General features: G+C 56.9%; 1 protein-coding gene and 1 long non-coding RNA gene across 2 annotated transcripts; both read right to left on the reverse strand.

Moving 5' to 3' along the window:
* Positions 1 to 346: 346 nt before the first annotated feature.
* On the reverse strand, positions 347 to 16,744 carry LOC136305674 (transcription factor RelB homolog). The gene is made up of 9 exons (XM_066208977.1): positions 16,054 to 16,744; positions 12,734 to 12,891; positions 11,162 to 11,253; positions 10,582 to 10,713; positions 9,275 to 9,379; positions 6,475 to 6,690; positions 3,274 to 3,342; positions 1,808 to 1,885; positions 347 to 584 (listed from the first exon to the last, which is right to left on the reverse strand). The coding sequence occupies exons 1-9, from the start codon at positions 16,417 to 16,419 to the stop codon at positions 355 to 357; spliced, it is 1,446 nt and encodes a 481-aa protein (XP_066065074.1). The 5' UTR covers positions 16,420 to 16,744; the 3' UTR covers positions 347 to 354.
* A 259-nt stretch (positions 16,745 to 17,003) lies between these two features.
* On the reverse strand, positions 17,004 to 18,208 carry LOC136305675 (uncharacterized). The gene is made up of 3 exons (XR_010725397.1): positions 18,048 to 18,208; positions 17,591 to 17,644; positions 17,004 to 17,107 (listed from the first exon to the last, which is right to left on the reverse strand). It is a non-coding gene; the product is annotated as an uncharacterized lncRNA (long non-coding RNA).
* Between the last annotated feature and the right edge of the window lie 265 nt (positions 18,209 to 18,473).

Below are 18,473 nucleotides of genomic sequence, written 5' to 3' on the forward strand. Positions count from 1 at the left end.
TCCCCAAATCCCGGCGGGATCCGGCCAGCCCGGGGCAGGAATTTTGGGATCAACCGAGGGAGAAAATCCCGGAACTTTTCCTCGGGAATTTTGGGGATTTTTGGGGGGGGGGATTCTTGAGGAATTTTTTGGGGGGATGTTTGGGGCGAAATTTTCCTGGAATTTTTTTTTGGAGATTTTTTTTTGTTGTTGCCGTTGTGGTTTTTTTGGAATTTCGGGGATTTTGGGGTTTGTTTGGGGGGGTTTTTTTGGCGGATTTTCGTGGAATTTTTTTGTCGGAAATTTTTGGGAATTTTTTTGGGAGGGGGGGAGAAATTTTTTGTTGGTTTTTTTTTTTTTTTTTTTTGGGAATTCTCATCCCTCCCCCCCCGGGAACATGTGGGATCCCACCAGGCTGGAGATCGGAGCCGGGTCCCCACCCGGGGGCGGCTCCAGCAGCTCCGGGCCCGGGAAAATCGGGAATTCCGGGAATTCCGGGAATTCCGGCGCCGGGAAAAAAGTGGGAAAAGCCGGGGGGGGGAAGGGCGGCAGGACCGGGGGAAGCGGCTCCAGAGGCTCCAAAGGGTCCGCGGGAAAGGCGGCGTCTGCGGGGGGAAAAATGGGAAAATTTGGGGAAGTTTGGGAATTTTGGGGGCGAAAAATTGGGATTTTGGGGGGGAAAAATTGGGGTTTGGGGGAGAAAATTGGGAATTTCGTCGGGAAAATGGGGAATTGGGGGGGGAAATTGGGAGGTTTGGGGGGAAATTTTTGGGATTTGGGGGGGAAGTGGGATTTTGGGGGGGTCAAAATGGGATTTTTGGGGAAAATCGGGATTTGGGGGAAAATTTGGGGGGATTTTTGGGGAATAAAAGGGATTTTTGAGGGGAAAATGGGATTTGGGTAAGGGGAAGTCGGGGTTTTGTTAGGGGAAAATGGGAATTTTGGGGGGGAAATGGGGAAATTGTGGGGAAAATGGGAATTTGGGGGGGGAAATGGGGAAATTGTGGGGAAAATGGGAATTTTGGGGAGGGAAAATGGGGAAATTGTGGGAAAAATGGGAATTTTGGGGGGGGAATTTGGGGATTTGGGGGAAAATTGGGGATTTGGGGGGAAAATTGGGGATTTGGGGGAAAATTGGGGATTTGGGGGGGGGGAAATTGGGGATTTGGGGGGGAAATTTGGGGATTTGGGGGAAAATTGGGGATTTGGGGGAAAATTGGGGATTTGGGGGGGGGAATTTGGGGATTTGGGGGGGTAAATTGGGGATTTGGGGGAAAATTGGGGATTTGGAGGAAAATTGGGGATTTGGGGGGGAAAATTGGGGATTTGGGGGAAAATTGGGGATTTGGGGGGGGGAATTTGGGGATTTGTGGGAAAATTGGGGATTTGGGGGGGAAATTTGGGGATTTGTGGGAAAATTGGGGATTTGGGGGGGAAATTTGGGGATTTGGGGGAAAATTGGGGATTTGGGGGGGAAATTTGGGGATTTGGGGGAAAATTGGGGATTTGGGGGAAAATTGGGGATTTGGGGGGGGGAATTGGGGATTTGTGGGAAATTTGGGGATTTGGGGGGGAATTTGGGGATTTGGGGGAGAATTTGGGGATTTCGGGGGGAATTTGGGGATTTCGGGGGGAATTTGGGGATTTGGGGGGAGAATTTGGGGATTTGGGGGAGAATTTGGGATTTCGGGGGGAATTTGGGGATTTGGGGGGGAATTTGGGGATTTGGGGGGAGAATTTGGGGATTTGGGGGAGAATTTGGGATTTCGGGGGGACATTTGGGGATTTGGGGGGGGAATTTGGGGATTTGGGGGCTCGGGGGCCGCACCTGGGGGGCCCAGGGGGATGAAATGCTCCAGGTACCCCGGCGGCTTCTTCCTCCTCTTGGCCTCGATGCCGAACGGATCTGGGGGGGCCGGGGGGTCACGGACCCCGAAATTCCCCAAATCCCCCCAAATTTATCCGAGTTCATCCCAAATCCCCGAAAATTCATCCCAAATTCCCTAAATTCCACCAAATCCCCCCGAATTCATCCAAAACCTCCCCAAATTCATCACAAATCCCCAAAAATTCATCACAAATCCCCGAAAATTCCACCACATTCTCCCCAAATTCATCTCAAATCCCCCAAATTCCACCAAATCTCCCCGAATTCATCCAAAACTTCCCCCAAATTCATCCCAAATTCCCCAAATTTCACCACTTTCTCCCCAAATTTATCCCAAATCCCCCAAAATTCCCCCAAATTCCACCAAATCTCCCCAAATTCACCCAAAAATTCCCCCGAATTCATCCCGAATCCCCCCAAAAAAACTCCCCCAAATTCCACCGAACGAATCCCAAATCCAGTCGAATCCCCCCCCAGAATCCCCAAAATTCCCCCAAATCACCCCAAACCCCTCCCCAAAAATCCCCCGAATTCCGCCAAGCTCCCCCCCCCCAAATCCCTGAAATTTCCGCCCAAAATCCCCTCGGATTCCCCCAAATCCCCGAATTTCTCCCGAATTTCCCCCCAAATCCCGAATTTCTCCCAAATCCCCCCCAAATCCCGAATTTCCCCCCAAATCCCCCCAAATCCCGAATTTCCCCCCAAATTCCCCCCCAAATTTCCCCCCAAATCCCGAATTTCCCCCCAAATTCCCCCCCAAATCCCCCCCAAATCCCGGATTTCCCCCCAAATTCTCCCCCAAATCCCGAATTTCCCCCCAAATCCCCCCAAATCCCGAATTTCTCCCAAATCCCGAATTTCCCCCCAAATCCCCCCCAAATCCCGAATTTCCCCCAAATTCCCCCCAAATTCCCCCCAAATCCCCCCCAAATCCCGAATTTCCCCCCAAATCCCGAATTTCCCCCCAAATCCCCCCAAATCCCGAATTTCCCCCCAAATCCCCCCCCCAAATCCCGAATTTCCCCCCAAATCCCCCCAAATCCCGAATTTCCCCCCAAATCCCCCCAAATCCCGAATTTCTCCCAAATCCCGAATTTCCCCCCAAATCCCCCCCAAATCCCGAATTTCCCCCAAAATCCCCCCCAAATCCCGAATTTCCCCCAAATTCCCCCCAAATTCCCCCCAAATCCCCCCCAAATCCCGAATTTCCCCCCAAATCCCGAATTTCCCCCCAAATCCCCCCAAATCCCGAATTTCCCCCCAAATCCCCCCCAAATCCCGAATTTCCCCCCAAATCCCCCCAAATCCCGAATTTCCCCCCAAATCCCCCCAAATCCCGAATTTCCCCCCAAATCCCGAATTTCCCCCAAATCCCGAATTCCTCCCAAATCCCCTCCCAGTCCCACCTGAGCCCGAGAGCTCCTCCAGCACGTCGGGCATTCCCCGTTTGCGCTTCAGCTGCACGCCGTACGCGTCTGCGGGGGAGAAAAACCGGGATAAACCGGGATAAACCGGGAATTCCCGGGAATTCCCAGCCGATCTCCGTTCTTCCCGGTTATTCCCGGTGCTCCCGGGGGAGGGCGCTTTGTCCCCACCCCGCTGATGCCGCCCCGATCCCGGGAATTGCCGGTGTCCCATCCCGGTGTCCCCAGGAATTGCCGGTGTCGTTCCCGGTTATCCCCGGTTCCATTCCCGGAAATTCCCGGTGTAATTCCCGGTGTAATTCCCGGTGTAATTCCCGGTGTAATTCCCGCAGCTGTTGTCAGGAAATCCCGGGATTTCTCAGTGCCATTCCCGGTAATTCCTGCTGGGATTCCCGGTAAATCCCGGCGCCATTCCCGTTAATTCCGGCGCTATTCCCGGTAAATCCCGGTTATCCCCACGGCAATCCCACTAATTCCCAGCACATCCCGGTAATTCCCGGGGTAATTCCCGCTAAATCCTGGTGTCAATCCCAGCGTCATTCCCAGTCATCCCTAATAAATCCCGGTAAATCCCGCGATTCCCTGGTTCCATCCCCGGGAAATCCCGGGAAATTCCGGCGCCAACCCCGGTAAATTCCCGCTGGAATTCCCATTAATTCCTGGTAAATCCCGGTTATCCCCGGTGCCAATCCCGGTAAATCCCAGTAATTCCCGCTGCCATTCCCGAAGCCATTCCCGTTAATTCTGGTGCCATTCCCGGTAAATCCCGGTAACTCCCGGTGCCATTCCCGGTAACTCCCGGTAAATCCCGGTAACTCCCGGTGCCATTCCCAGTAAATCCCGGTAACTCCCGGTAAAACCCGGTAACTCCCGGTAACTCCGGTAAATCCCGGTGCCACTCCCGGTAACTCCCGGTAACTCCCGGTAACTCCCGGTGCCATTCCCAGTAAATCCCGCTAACTCCCGGTAACTCCCGGTGCCATTCCTGGTGCCATTCCCGGTAACTCCCGGTGCCACTCCCGGTAACTCCCGGTGCCATTCCCAGTAAATCCCGGTAACTCTCGGTAACTCCCGGTGCCATTCCCGGTAACTCCCGGTGCCATTCCGGTAAATCCCGGAAACTCCCGGTAACTCCCGGTAACTCCCGGTGCCATTCCTGGTGCCATTCCCGGTAACTCCCGGTAACTCCCGGTAACTCCCGGTGCCATTCCCAGTAAATCCCGGTAACTCTCGGTAACTCCCGGTGCCATTCCCGGTAACTCCCGGTAACTCCCGGTGCCATTCCCGGTAACTCCCGGTGCCATTCCCGGTAAAACCCGGTAACTCCCGGTAACTCCCGGTAACTCCCGGTGCCATTCCCGGTAACTCCCGGTAACTCCCGGTAACTCCCGGTAACTCCCGGTGCCATTCCCGGTAACTCCCGGTAACTCCCGGTAACTCCCGGTGCCATTCCCGGTAACTCCCGGTAACTCCCGGTAACCCCTGGTGCCATTCCCGGTAACTCCCGGTAACTCCCGGTGCCATTCCCAGTAAATCCCGGAAACTCCCGGTAACTCCCGGTAACTCCCGGTAACTCCCGGTGCCATTCCCGGTAACTCCCGGTAACTCCCGGTGCCATTCCCGGTAACTCCCGGTGCCATTCCCGGTAACTCCCGGTAACTCCCGGTAACTCCCGGTGCCATTCCCGGTAACTCCCGGTGCCATTCCCGGTAGCTCCCGGCGGGTACCGGTGTCCCGGGGCAGGTAGGTGAAGCGGAAGCCTTCGCTGCGGACGCTGTCCGTGAGGCGCTGCAGGTAAACCTCCACCTGCACCGGCCCCGTGAGCCCGGCCGCCCCCTCCCCGCTAACTCCCGGTAACTCCCGGTGCCACTCCCGGTGCCATTCCCGGTAACTCCCGGTAACTCCCGGTAACTCCCGGCGGGTACCGGTGTCCCGGGGCAGGTAGGTGAAGCGGAACCCTTCGCTGCGGACGCTGTCCGTGAGGCGCTGCAGGTAAACCTCCACCTGCACCGGCCCCGTGAGCCCGGCCGCCCCCTCCCCGCTAACTCCCGGTGCCATTCCCGGTAACTCCCGGTGCCATTCCCGGTAGCTCCCGGCGGGTACCGGTGTCCCGGGGCAGGTAGGTGAAGCGGAAGCCTTCGCTGCGGACGCTGTCCGTGAGGCGCTGCAGGTAAACCTCCACCTGCACCGGCCCCGTGAGCCCGGCCGCCCCCTCCCCGCTAACTCCCGGTAACTCCCGGTAACTCCCGGTAGCTCCCGGCGGGTACCGGTGTCCCGGGGCAGGTAGGTGAAGCGGAAGCCTTCGCTGCGGACGCTGTCCGTGAGGCGCTGCAGGTAAACCTCCACCTGCACCGGCCCCGTGAGCCCGGCCGCCCCCTCCCCGCTAACTCCCGGTAACTCCCGGTGCCATTCCCGGTAACTCCCGGTGCCATTCCCGGTAGCTCCCGGCGGGTACCGGTGTCCCGGGGCAGGTAGGTGAAGCGGAAGCCTTCGCTGCGGACGCTGTCCGTGAGGCGCTGCAGGTAAACCTCCACCTGCACCGGCCCCGTGAGCCCGGCCGCCCCCTCCCCGCTAACTCCCGGTAACTCCCGGTGCCACTCCCGGTGCCATTCCCGGTAACTCCCGGTAACTCCCGGTAACTCCCGGCGGGTACCGGTGTCCCGGGGCAGGTAGGTGAAGCGGAACCCTTCGCTGCGGACGCTGTCCGTGAGGCGCTGCAGGTAAACCTCCACCTGCACCGGCCCCGTGAGCCCGGCCGCCCCCTCCCCGCTAACTCCCGGTGCCATTCCCGGTAACTCCCGGTGCCATTCCCGGTAGCTCCCGGCGGGTACCGGTGTCCCGGGGCAGGTAGGTGAAGCGGAAGCCTTCGCTGCGGACGCTGTCCGTGAGGCGCTGCAGGTAAACCTCCACCTGCACCGGCCCCGTGAGCCCGGCCGCCCCCTCCCCGCTAACTCCCGGTAACTCCCGGTAACTCCCGGTAGCTCCCGGCGGGTACCGGTGTCCCGGGGCAGGTAGGTGAAGCGGAAGCCTTCGCTGCGGACGCTGTCCGTGAGGCGCTGCAGGTAAACCTCCACCTGCACCGGCCCCGTGAGCCCGGCCGCCCCCTCCCCGCTAACTCCCGGTAACTCCCGGTGCCATTCCCGGTAACTCCCGGTGCCATTCCCGGTAGCTCCCGGCGGGTACCGGTGTCCCGGGGCAGGTAGGTGAAGCGGAAGCCTTCGCTGCGGACGCTGTCCGTGAGGCGCTGCAGGTAAACCTCCACCTGCACCGGCTCGCGCAGCTCCAGGTGCGCGTAGGGCGGAGTCCGCAGCACGATCGCCACCTGGCGGTGAACGTCGGCCTGAGAGAAATCGGCCCGAGCCTCCCACGACTCCCGGCGGAAAATCACCGCGATGTCCTCTGGGGGGAAAAAAAAAACGGGAATTCTCTGGGAATCCGGGAATTCCAGAGGGCGGGAGCGTGGGATTTGGGATTGGGAATGGGTGTGGGGATTGGGATTTGGGGTGTGGGAGAAATCGGCCCGAGCCTCCCACGACTCCCGGCGGAAAATCACCGCGATGTCCTCTGGGGGGAAAAAAAAACCCGGGAATTCTCTGGGAATTCGGGAATTCCAGAGGGCGGGAGCGTGGGATTTGGGATTGGGAATGGGTCTGGGGATTGGGATTTGGGGTGTGGGAGAAATCGGCCCGAGCCTCCCACGACTCCCGGCGGAAAATCACCGCGATGTCCTCTGGGGGGAAAAAAAAAACGGGAATTCTCTGGGAATCCGGGAGTTGGGAATGTGGGATTTGGGATTGGGAATGGGTCTGGGGATTGGGATTTGGGGTGTGGGAGAAATCGGCCCGAGCCTCCCACGACTCCCGGCGGAAAATCGCCGCCATGTCCTCTGGGGGAAAAAAAAACGGGAATTCTCTGGGAATTCGGGAATTGGGAATGTGGGATTTGGGGGTTTGGGAATGTGGGAGGGTGGGATTGGGGCTCTGGGGTACAGGATGTGGGATGGGGATATGGGTTGGGAACGGGGGGGGAGGGGGGGGGATGTGTCCCAGGTGCGCCCAGGTGTGATCCCAGGTGTTCCCAAACCCCTCCCAGGTGCCGCCAGCTGTGCCAGGTGTGATCCCAGCTGTGCCCAGCTGTGCCCAGGTGTTCCCAAACCCCTCCTCGCTGTGCCCAGGTGTCCCCAGGTGTCCTCAAACCCCGCCCAGGTGTTCCCAGGCGTGATCCCAACTATTCCCAGCTGTGCCCAGGTGACCTCCAGGTGTTTCCAGCTGTGCCCAGGTGTTCCCAAACCCCTCCCCGCTGTGCCCAGGTGTCCTCAAAGCCCACCCAGGTGTTCCCAGGTGTGATCCCAACTATTCCCAGCTGTGCTCAGGTGACCTCCAGGTGTTTCCAGCTGTGCCCAGGTGTTCCCAAACCCCTCCCAGCTGTGCCCAGGTGTCCCCAGGTGTCCTCAAACCCCGCCCAGGTGTTCCCAGGTGTGATCCCAACAGTTCCCAGCCGTGCTCAGGTGACCTCCAGGTGTTTCCAGCTGTGCCCAGGTGTTCCCCAAACCCCTCCCCGCTGTGCCCAGGTGTTCCCCCAGGTGTTCCCCCAGGTGTCCCCAGGTGTCCTCGGACTCCGCCCGGCTGTGCCCAGGTGTTCCCAGCCGTGCCCAGGGGTGACGCCAGGTGCACCCAGGTGTTCCCAGCTGCGCCCAGGTGTTCCCCCCAGCTGTCCCCAGCTGTCCCCAGGTGTCCCCAGGTGTGTCCCCAGGTGTGTCCCCAGGTGTGTCCCCAGGTGTCCCCGGGTGTCCCCAGCTGTCCCCGGCTGTCCCCAGCTGTCCCCAGGTGTCCCCAGGTGTCCCCAGGTGTGTCCCCAGCTGTCCCCCCAGGTGTCCCCGGCTGTCCCCAGGTGTCCCCAGGTGTGTCCCCAGGTGTGTCCCCGGGTGTCCCCGGCTGTCCCCAGCTGTCCCCCCAGGTGTCCCCGGCTGTCCCCAGGTGTCCCCAGGTGTGTCCCCAGGTGTGTCCCCGGGTGTCCCCGGCTGTCCCCAGGTGTCCCCAGGTGTCCCCAGGTGTCCCCAGGTGTCCCCGGCTGTCCCCGGCTGTCCCCAGGTGTGTCCCAGGTGTCCCCAGCTGTCCCCGGCTGTCCCCGGGTGTCCCCAGCTGTCCCCCCAGGTGTCCCCAGGTGTCCCCAGGTGTCCCCGGGTGTCCCCAGGTGTGCCCAGCTGTCCCCCCAGGTGTCCCCGGCTGTCCCCGGGTGTCCCCAGGTGTCCCTCCAGGTGTCCCCAGGTGTCCCCGGCTGTCCCCAGGTGTCCCCAGGTGTGTCCCCAGGTGTCCCCAGGTGTGTCCCCAGGTGTTCCCAGCTGTCCCCAGCTGTCCCCAGGTGTCCCCGGCTGTCCCCGGGTGTCCCCAGGTGTGTCCCCCAGCTGTCCCCCCAGGTGTCCCCGGCTGTCCCCAGCTGTCCCCAGGTGTCCCCAGCTGTCCCCGGGTGTCCCCAGGTGTCCCCAGGTGTGTCCCCGGCTGTCCCCAGCTGTCCCCAGGTGTCCCCAGCTGTCCCCGGGTGTCCCCAGGTGTCCCCAGGTGTGTCCCCAGCTGTCCCCCCAGGTGTCCCCCAGGTGTCCCCAGGTGTGTCCCCAGGTGTGTCCCCAGCTGTCCCCAGGTGTCCCCGGGTGTCCCCAGGTGTCCCCAGGTGTGTCCCAGGTGTCCCCAGGTGTGTCCCCGAGTGTCCCTGAGTGTCCCCAGCTGTCCCCGGCTGTCCCCAGCTGTCCCCAGGTGTGTCCCCCAGCTGTCCCCAGGTGTCCCCAGGTGTCCCCGGGTGTCCCCAGGTGTCCCCAGGTGTCCCCAGGTGTGTCCCCAGGTGTTCAGGTGTGTCCCCAGGTGTCCCCAGGTGTCCCCAGGTGTGTCCCCAGGTGTGTCCCCGGCTGTCCCCAGCTGTCCCCAGGTGTGTCCCCGGCTGTCCCCAGGTGTCCCCGGCTGTCCCCGGGTGTCCCCAGGTGCGGGCGCACCTTTCTGGACCTTGTCGCAGAGCAGGTAGAGCTCCTCGCCGCCCGTGCAGGGGCCGCTCTCCTTGTTCATGCGGCAAATGCGCAGCTCCGACGTGTTGGTGGACTCTGCAAAAGGCCCCGGCCGCAGTTCGGCCCCGCGGCCCGACGCTCGTCAGCGAATTTCCGGGGCGGTTTAGGGAATTTATTGGGATTTCTTTAGGGAGTTTTTGGGAATTTTTTGAGGTTTTTTTAGGGAATTTTTGGGGAATTTTTGGGGAATTTTTTGAAAAATTTTTGAGATGTTTTTAGGGAATTTTTTGGGGAATTTTTTGAGATTTTTTTTCAGGGGAATTTTTGGGGATTTTTCAGGGAATTTTTTGGGATTTTTTAAGAGAATTTTTTAGGGATTTTTTGGGAATTTTTTGAGATTTTTTTTTAGGGAATTTTTGGGGAATTTTTGGGGAATTTTTTGAAAAATTTTTGAGATGTTTTTAGGGAATTTTTTGGGGAATTTTTTGAGATTTTTTTTCAGGGGAATTTTTGGGGATTTTTTAGGGAATTTTTTAGGGATTTTTTTGGGAATTTTTGGAGATTGTTTTTTAGGGAATTTTGGGGGAATTTTTGGGGAATTTTTGGGGAGTTTTGGGGGGAGTTTTTTGGGAATTTTTTGAGATATTTTTAGGGAATTTTTGGGGAAATTTTGGAGATTTTTTCAGGGAATTTTTGGGGATTTTTTAGGGAATTTTTTGGGATTTTTTAGGGAATTTTTTAGGGATTTTTTCGACATTTTTGGAGGGTTTTTTTCGGGACATTTTGGGGATATTTTTGGGATATTTCGGGGATTTTTTCCGGATATTTTTTCGGCATTTTTCGAGATTTTTTTTCAGGACTTTTTGGGATTTTTTGGGGATATTTTGGGGATTTTTTCCGGATATTTTTTCGGGATTTTTGGAGATTTTTTTTTCAGGACATTTTTGGGATTTGTTTGGGATATTTTGGGGATTTTTTTTCGGACATATTTTCGGGATTTTTGGAGGGTTTTTTTCGGGATATTTTTGGGATTTTTGGGGGGATTTTTTTGGGATATTTCGGGGATTTTTTCCGGATATTTTTTCGGGATTTTTGGAGATTTTTTTTTCAGGACATTTTTGGGATTTGTTTGGGATATTTTGGGGATTTTTTTTCGGATATATTTTCGGGATTTTTGGAGACTTTTTTTCAGGACATTTTTGGGATTTTTGGGGGGATTTTTTGGGGATATTTTGGGGATTTTTTCCGGATATTTCAGGGCCGTTTTTGGGGTGGATTTGGGGGATTTGGGGACTCACTCTTGTCGAAGATGGGCTGGGACAGCACCGGGCTGAGGCTCCGGGGGATCCCGGCGCGGTCCCGGAACGAGGCCTGGAAACAAATCCGGACCACGTTGAGATCGACCTCCTGGTGATTCCGCAGGGATCCCGCTGGAAATGGGGGAAAAAACGGGAAAAATGGGAAAAAAACGGGAAAAAAAAAACGGGAAAATGGGGGGAAATAGGTGAAAAAACGGGGGGAAAAAACAGGGGAAAATGGGAATGGCGGTTTTGCAGGGATCCCGCTGGAAATGGGGGAAAAAACGGGAAAAATGGGGAAAAAACGGGGGAGAAATGGGGAAAAAAATGGGGGAGAAATGGGGAAAAAAGGGGAAAACCAGGGAAAAAAAATGGGAAACACGGGAGAAACAGGAGAAATCAGGGAGAGAAAACGCGGAAAAATTGGGAGGAAAAAATGGGAGGAAAAAAAAAAAAAACACCAAAAAAAGAGAGAAAATCCTCGAGGAAAAACAGGGAAAAGATGGGAAAAAAACAGGGAAAATCCCAGGAAATCCGGGAAAATCCAGGGAAAATCGAGGGGGAAAAGGGTTTCGCTGACCTTTGAAGGGGTCGATGCCCAGCTGCAGCTTCTTCTCGATGGCGGCCTCGATTTCCTTCTTCTTCACACACTGAATCCCCAGGTTGCTGAAACTGCCCAAATCCCGGAATTCCCGGTTTTTTTTCCGGCCCCTTCCCTGAATTCCCCTGCCCGGAAACGCCCCAAATCCCAAAAAAAAAAACCACCAAAAAAAAACCACCCCAGAAACACTTAAAAAAATGGTTTTTTCACCCCAAAACCACCAAAAATGTCCAGAAAATGCCCCAAAAAAAAGTCGCAAAGATGGGGGGAAATCCCAGAAAATTCCATGAAAATTCAGTTTATTGGGACATTCCCGGGTTTTTCCAGGGTTTGGGATCGACCCAGGCCTCAAGGAGCCTCAAAAACCTCCCAGGAGAGCCCAAAAAAACCACAAAAATGCCAAAAAATGCCCCACCCCAAAAATGTCAGAAAAACGGGAAAAACCTGGAAAAATCCCTAAAATTCCAATGGGAAAAATCCCAGATTTTCCCTGAGCTTGGGTTGGATTTGGACCTTGAGGAAAACCCAAAACCCGCCAAAACCCACCCAAAACCGGCCCAAAATTGCATAAAAACGGGAAAATTCCCAGAAAATCACGGGGAATTCCTGGGGTTTGGGCGGAATTCCGGGTTTCTTTGGAATTCTTGGGATTTTGGGGAGGGGGAATTCCTTTTTTTCTTTTTTTTTTGAAAATTCCCATTTTTGGGGGGGAAATTTTTGAGAATTCCCTTTTTGGGGGGGGGGAATTTCCATTTTTCTGTGGGAATTCCCTTTTTTTTTTTGGAATTCCCGTTTTCAGGAATTTCCTTTTTTGGGGGGAATTCCCATTTTTTGCGGGGGGGGGAATTCCCGTTTTCTTTTCGGGATCTCCCATTTGCCCCGTGGGAATTCCCATTTTTTGGGGTATCTCCCGTTCTCCTGTGGGAATTCCCATTCTCTTTTCAGGATCTCCCATTTTCCTGTGGGAATTCCCGTGCTTTGGGGTATCTCCCGTTTGTCCTGTGGGAATTCCCGTTTTTTCGTTGGTATCTCCCGTTTGGCCTGTGGGAATTCCCATTTTTTTTTGGTATCTCCTGTTCTCCTGTGGGAATTCCCATTTTTTGGGGGGATCTCCCATCTGTCCTGTGGGAATTCCCATTTTTTGGGTATCTCCCGTTTGCCCCGTGGGAATTCCCATTTTTTTTCGGGTATCTCCCGTTTGCCCCGTGGGAATTCCCGTTTCTTTGGGTATCTCCCGTTTGCCCCGTGGGAATTCCCATTTTTTTTTGGGTATCTCCCGCTTGCCCCGTGGGAATTCCCATTTTTTGGGGGGATCTCCCGTTCTCCCGTGGGAATTCCCATTTTTTTTTGGGTATCTCCCGCTTGCCCCGTGGGAATTCCCGTTTCTTTTGGGTATCTCCCGCTTGCCCCGTGGGAATTCCCGTTTCTTTTGGGTATCTCCCGTTCTCCCGTGGGAATTCCCATTTTTTTTGGGGTATCTCCCGTTGCCCCGTGGGAATGCCGTTTTCCCGCGGGGATGCCCGGCTTGCGCGGGGCCGGCGGGGCGCCCACCTGTGGCGGGGGTTGCTGGGGGGCCGCAGCAGGACGCGGCACAGCCCCTGCGCGCAGTCCTTGCCCACCAGGCCGTGCGGGTGCACGCGGTGCGGCCAGTCCTTCCACACCAGGCACGCCGTCACCGCCACCTCCGGGATGGCCTGGCAGTTCTGCAGCTGCGGGGAGACGCCGGGAAAACCGTGGGGGGGAAATCCGGGGGGAATCCGGGGGATATCCGGGGGAAATCCGGGGGGAATCTGGGGGATATCCGGGGGGAATCCGGGGGGAATCCGGGGGGAATCCGGGGGAAATTGGGGGAAATTGGGGGAAATTGGGGGAAATTGGGGGAAATTGGGGAAAATCTGGGGGAAATCTGGGGAAAAGCCAGGGGAAATCCGGGGGAAATTGGGGGAAATCCGGGGGAAATTGGGGGAAATTGGGGGGGAAATCCGGGGAAAACAGTGGGGAAAATCCGGGGGAAATTGGGGGGGAAATCCGGGGGAAATTGGGGGGAAATCTGGGGGAAAATCTGGGGGAAATTGGGGAAAATATCTGGGGGAAATTGGGGGAAAATCCGGGGGAAACAGTGGGGAAAATCCGGGGGAAATTGGGGGGGAAATCCGGGGGAAATTGGGGGGAAATCTGGGGGAAATTGGGGGGAAATTGGGGGAAACTGGGGGAAATTGGGGGAAATCTGGGGGGAAATTGGGGGGAAATTGGGGGCAAAATCCGGGGAATATCCGGGGGAAATCCAGGGGAAATTGGGGGAAATCCGGGGAAATATCCGGGGAAATCCGGGGGAAATCCGGGGGAAATCTGGGGGAAATTGGGGGAAACTGGGGGAAATTGGGGGAAAATCCGGCGGAAATCCGGGGGAAATTGGGGGGAAATTGGGGGAAATCCGGGGGAAATTGGGGGGAAATTGGGGGAAATCCGGGGGAAATCCGGGGGAAATTGGGGGGAAATTGGGGGAAATCCGGGGGAAACTGGGGGGAAATTGGGAGAAAAATGGGGGGAAAAACTGGGGGAAATCCAGGGAAAAATGAGGGAAAAGTTTGGGGAAAATCCAGGGGAAAATTGGAGAAATCAGAGGAAAAACTGGGGGAAATTCAAGGGAAAATCGGGGGGAAATTGCGGGAAAAATTCGGGGGAAAAATCCGGGGAAAACTGGGGAAATCGGGGGGGAAAAGTTGGGGGAAATCCGGGGGAAATCGAGGGGAAAATGGGGAGAAAAAGTTGGGAAAAATTGGGGGAAATCGGGGGAAAATTGGGGGATAAATTGTGGGGGAATCTGAGGGAAATGTGGGGGAAATCCTGGGGAATCCAGGGAAAAATCCCGGGAAATATTGGGGAAAATCCCAGGGAAAATCCTGGGGAAAAAACCCACCAAACCCATCCCAAAAGGGTCAGTCCTGTTTTCCCAGGGGTTCTCCTGACTTTCCCATATTTTCCCTGATTTTTTTCCCAATTTTTCCTGATTTTTCCCTCGATTTTCCCCAATTTTTCCCCGATATTTCCTCCGTTTTCCCCCCGATTTTTCCCCATTTTTTCCCCATTTTTCCCCCATTTTTCCCCATTTTTTCCCCATTTTTCCCCAACCTTTTCCCCATTTTCCCCCCATTTTACCTCGATGCTGGGCAGCGTCCTGGCGGCCTCGGTGCTGTTTTCCCCCAGGATGCTCCCGGCCCATCCCAAACCCTTTCCCGCACCATTCCCACTTTCCCCAAGTTTTTCTCAATTTTTTCCGATTTTTTTCTCCATTTTTTCCCATTTTTTTCTCAATTTTTTCCCAATTTTTTCCCAATTTCTTGCTGATTTTTCCCTCGATTTTCCCCGATATTTCCTCCGTTTTCCCCCCGATTTTTCCCCATTTTTTCCCCATTTTTCCCCCAACCTTTCCCCCATTTTCCCCCCATTTTACCTCGATGCTGGGCAGCGTCCTGGCGGCCTCGGTGCTGTTTTCCCCCAGGATGCTCCCGGCCCATCCCAAACCCTTTCCCGCACCATTCCCACTTTCCCCAAGTTTTTCTCCATTTTTTCCCATTTTTTTCTCAATTTTTTCCCAATTTTTTCCCAATTTCTTGCTGATTTTTCCCTCGATTTTCCCCGATATTTCCTCCATTTTCCCCCCGATTTTTCCCCATTTTTTCCCCATTTTTTCCCCATTTTTTCCCCATTTTCCCCCCATTTTACCTCGATGCTGGGCAGCGTCCTGGCGGCCTCGGTGCTCTTTTCCCCCAGGATGCTCCCGGCCCATCCCAAACCCTTTCCCGCACCATTGCCACTTTCCCCAAGTTTTTCTCAATTTTTTCCCATTTTTAATCCATTTTTTCCCATTTTTTTCTCAATTTTTTCCCAATTTTTTCCCAATTTTTTCCCTGATTTTTCCCCGATATTTCCTCCATTTTCCCCCCGATTTTTCCCCATTTTTTCCCCATTTTTTCCCCATTTTTTCCCCAACCTTTTCCCCATTTCCCCCCCATTTTACCTCGATGCTGGGCAGCGTCCTGGCGGCCTCGGTGCTGTTTTCCCCCAGGATGCTCCCGGCCCATCCCAAACCCTTTCCCGCACCATTCCCACTTTCCCCAAGTTTTTCTCCATTTTTTCCCATTTTTTCTCAATTTTTTCCCAATTTTTTCCCAATTTCTTGCTGATTTTTCCCTCGATTTTCCCCGATATTTCCTCCATTTTCCCCCCGATTTTTCCCCATTTTTCCCCATTTTTTCCCCATTTTTTCCCCAACCTTTTCCCCATTTTCCCCCCATTTTACCTCGATGCTGGGCAGCGTCCTGGCGGCCTCGGTGCTCTTTTCCCCCAGGATGCTCCCGGCCCATCCCAAACCCTTTCCCGCACCATTCCCACTTTCCCCAAGTTTTTCTCAATTTTTTCCGATTTTTAAATCCATTTTTTCCCATTTTTTTCTCAATTGTTTCCCAATTTTTTCCCAATTTCTTGCTGATTTTTCCCTCGATTTTCCCCGATATTTCCTCTGTTTTCCCCCCGATTTTTCCCCCATTTTTTCCCCATTTTTTCCCCATTTTTCCCCCAACCTTTCCCCCATTTTACCTCGATGCTGGGCAGCGTCCTGGCGGCCTCGGTGCTGTTTTCCCCCAGGATGCTCCCGGCCCATCCCAAACCCTTTCCCGCACCATTCCCACTTTCCCCAAGTTTTTCTCCATTTTTTCCCATTTTTTTCTCAATTTTTTCCCAATTTTTTCCCAATTTCTTGCTGATTTTTCCCTCGATTTTCCCCGATATTTCCTCCGTTTTCCCCCCGATTTTTCCCCATTTTTTCCCCATTTTTCCCCAACCTTTTCCCCATTTTCCCCCCATTTTACCTCGATGCTGGGCAGCGTCCTGGCGGCCTCGGTGCTGTTTTCCCCCAGGATGCTCCCGGCCGACCTCCCCTCGCACTCGTAGCGGAATCTCATCCCGCGCTGCTTCGGCTGCTCCGTGATCACCAGCCGCGGCTTCCCCGCCCTCTCCGGTGGCTTCTCCAGCTGTTTTTCCAGCTGTTTTCCCAGTTTTTCCTGCTTTTCCTGCGGCGGGCACCAGCGGGAGGCCGGGCCCGGGGTCAGGGAGAGGCCGCGGAGGCTCCGGGACAACGGCGGCTCCCGGGAGGGGTCGGAGCCCCGCGGGATCAGTTTGGGAAAAGGTTTGGGAATTTCGGGAGCGGGATCCGGCTGGAAGCCGTCCTCCTTCATCACCTCCTCCAGGATTTCTGGGGAAAACGGGGAGGGTTTGGGGGGGAGGGGAAATGGGATTTTCAGGGGGTTCGGGAGGGGTTTTTGGGGGGGGGGGGAAACCTGGGATTTTGGGGGGAAAAACGGGAATTTCGGGGGGTTCGGGAGGGTTTTTGGGGGAGAAACGGGATTTTCGGGAGGATTTCTGGGGCTAAAATGGGATTTCCGGGGGGTTCGGGAAGGTTTTTGGGGAAAAACCGGGAATGTGGGGGATTTTGGAAGGGATAGCCAGGGGTTTTTTGGGGGGGAAGGGATGGGTAGGGATGGGAATTCCAGGGGGTTTGGAATAGATCGGGGTCAAATCCCAAACTGAGAGCGGATTTCTGGGATTGGAGCAGCTCAAATCCCAAATCCGGGAGGGAATTCCAGCCCAGATCCCAAATTTGGGAGGAATTTCTGGGATTGGGATCCCAAACCCGGGCGGGATCCCGGCGCTCCCCGTCCCTCCCGCTCCATCCCCGCCCCAATTCCCCCCTTGGGATGGGACCCCGCCCCTCCCCGAATTCCCCAATTCCCCAAATCCCCAAAATCCCGAATTCCCGAATCCCCCGAATCCCGAATTCCCCAAACCCTCGCGGCTCCAGGATGCCGAAATTCCCGGGAAACGGCGAAGATTCCCAATCCCTCCGGTTCCACTCACCCAAATCGTCTGGAAAAACGGAGGAAAAAACCGGGAAAAAAAACGGGAAAAACGATCCCGTGAGGAGACCCCGACCGGGAGCGGACACCGGGAGGGGACACCGGGAGGGGACACCGGACACCGGGAGGGGACACCGGGACCGGGAGGGGACACCGGGACCGGGAGGGGACACCGGACACCGGGAGGGGACACCGGGACCGGGAGGGGACACCGGACACCGGGAGGGGACACCGGGACCGGGAGGGGACACCGGGACCGGGAGGGGACACCGGACACCGGGAGGGGACACGGGGACCGGGAGGGGACACCGGGACCGGGAGGGGACACCGGACACCGGGAGGGGACACGGGGACCGGGAGGGGACACCGGGACCGGGAGGGGACACCGGGAGCGGGAGCGGACACCGGGAGCGGGAGGGGACACCGGGAGGGGACACGAAGACTGGGAAGGAACACCGGACACCGGGAGGGGACACCGGGAGCGGAGCTTTACCTGTGCCCGGTGCTCCGTGGGCCATCGCCAGCCCGGGATCCTGCACGGCCGCTCCTACCGGGACACGGCACCGGGATGGCGGCGTCAGCACCGGGATCGCCACCGGGAACCACCCCCGGAAGGAGCGAGCCCGGGAAAACCGCGGCGTTCCCAGCACCGGGAACGGCACCGAACCGGGACCGGACCGGGACAGCCCCCGGGACCCGCCCCCGCCGCCCGCCGCCAGCCCCGGTCCCGGCCCGTTAGCCCCCGTTATCCCCCGGGAGGTCCCGGTTCTGGCACCGGCGGGGATCCCCGGTTCCGGTTCTGTCACCGGCGCGGGGATCCCCGGTTCCGGTTCTGTCACCGGCGGGGGGATCCCCGGTTCCGGTTCTGTCACCGGCGCGGGGATCCCCGGTTCCGGTTCTGTCACCGGCGCGGGGATCCCCGGTTCCGCTCCCCCCGGGGCGGCGCTCACCGAGGGGCAGCGCCATGTCGCGGTGCCGGTGCCGCTCCCGGAGCGGGTCCCGGTGCTCCCGGAGCGGGTCCCGGTGCTCCCGGAGCGGGTCCCGGTGCTCCCGGAGCCGCCGGTGCCGCTCCCGCCGCCGCCCCCCGAGGCCGCGCCGCCGCCGGACCTGGAAATCCCCGCGCGGGCCGCGCCGCCATTGGCTGAGGCTGCCGTGACGTCACCGCCGGGGGCGCGGTCGGGGAAACCCCCACCGGGAGCGCACCGCGCCGCCATTGGCTGGGCGCGCCGGTGACGTCACTAAGGGAAACACCCCCGGGGTCGGCTCTGGGGGCGGGGCGCGCTCCCATTGGCCCAACGCGCCGAGGGGGTGGGACGGGGAAACCCCCTCCCGCCGGGGGCGGGCCGCGCTGCTATTGGCGGCCAATCCAATGACGT

This window comes from Chamaea fasciata, unplaced genomic scaffold, assembly GCF_029207755.1.
Source record: "Chamaea fasciata isolate MVZ Bird 193981 ecotype frontalis unplaced genomic scaffold, bChaFas1.0.hap1 SCAF_569, whole genome shotgun sequence".
NCBI lineage: Eukaryota > Metazoa > Chordata > Aves > Passeriformes > Sylviidae > Chamaea > Chamaea fasciata.

Bases quoted from the DNA above. Each gene is read 5' to 3' on its own strand.
- LOC136305674 (XM_066208977.1), bottom strand. From the start codon at position 16,419: ATGAAGGAGGACGGCTTCCAGCCGGATCCCGCTCCCGAAATTCCCAAA. The intron at 11,254-12,733 runs GTGGGCGCCCCG...GGATTTGGGCAG, and splicing joins CCCAGCAACCCCCGCCACAG to TTTCAGCAACCTGGGGATTC. The intron at 10,714-11,161 runs GTCAGCGAAACC...CCCCATTTCCAG, and splicing joins GGGCATCGACCCCTTCAAAG to CGGGATCCCTGCGGAATCAC.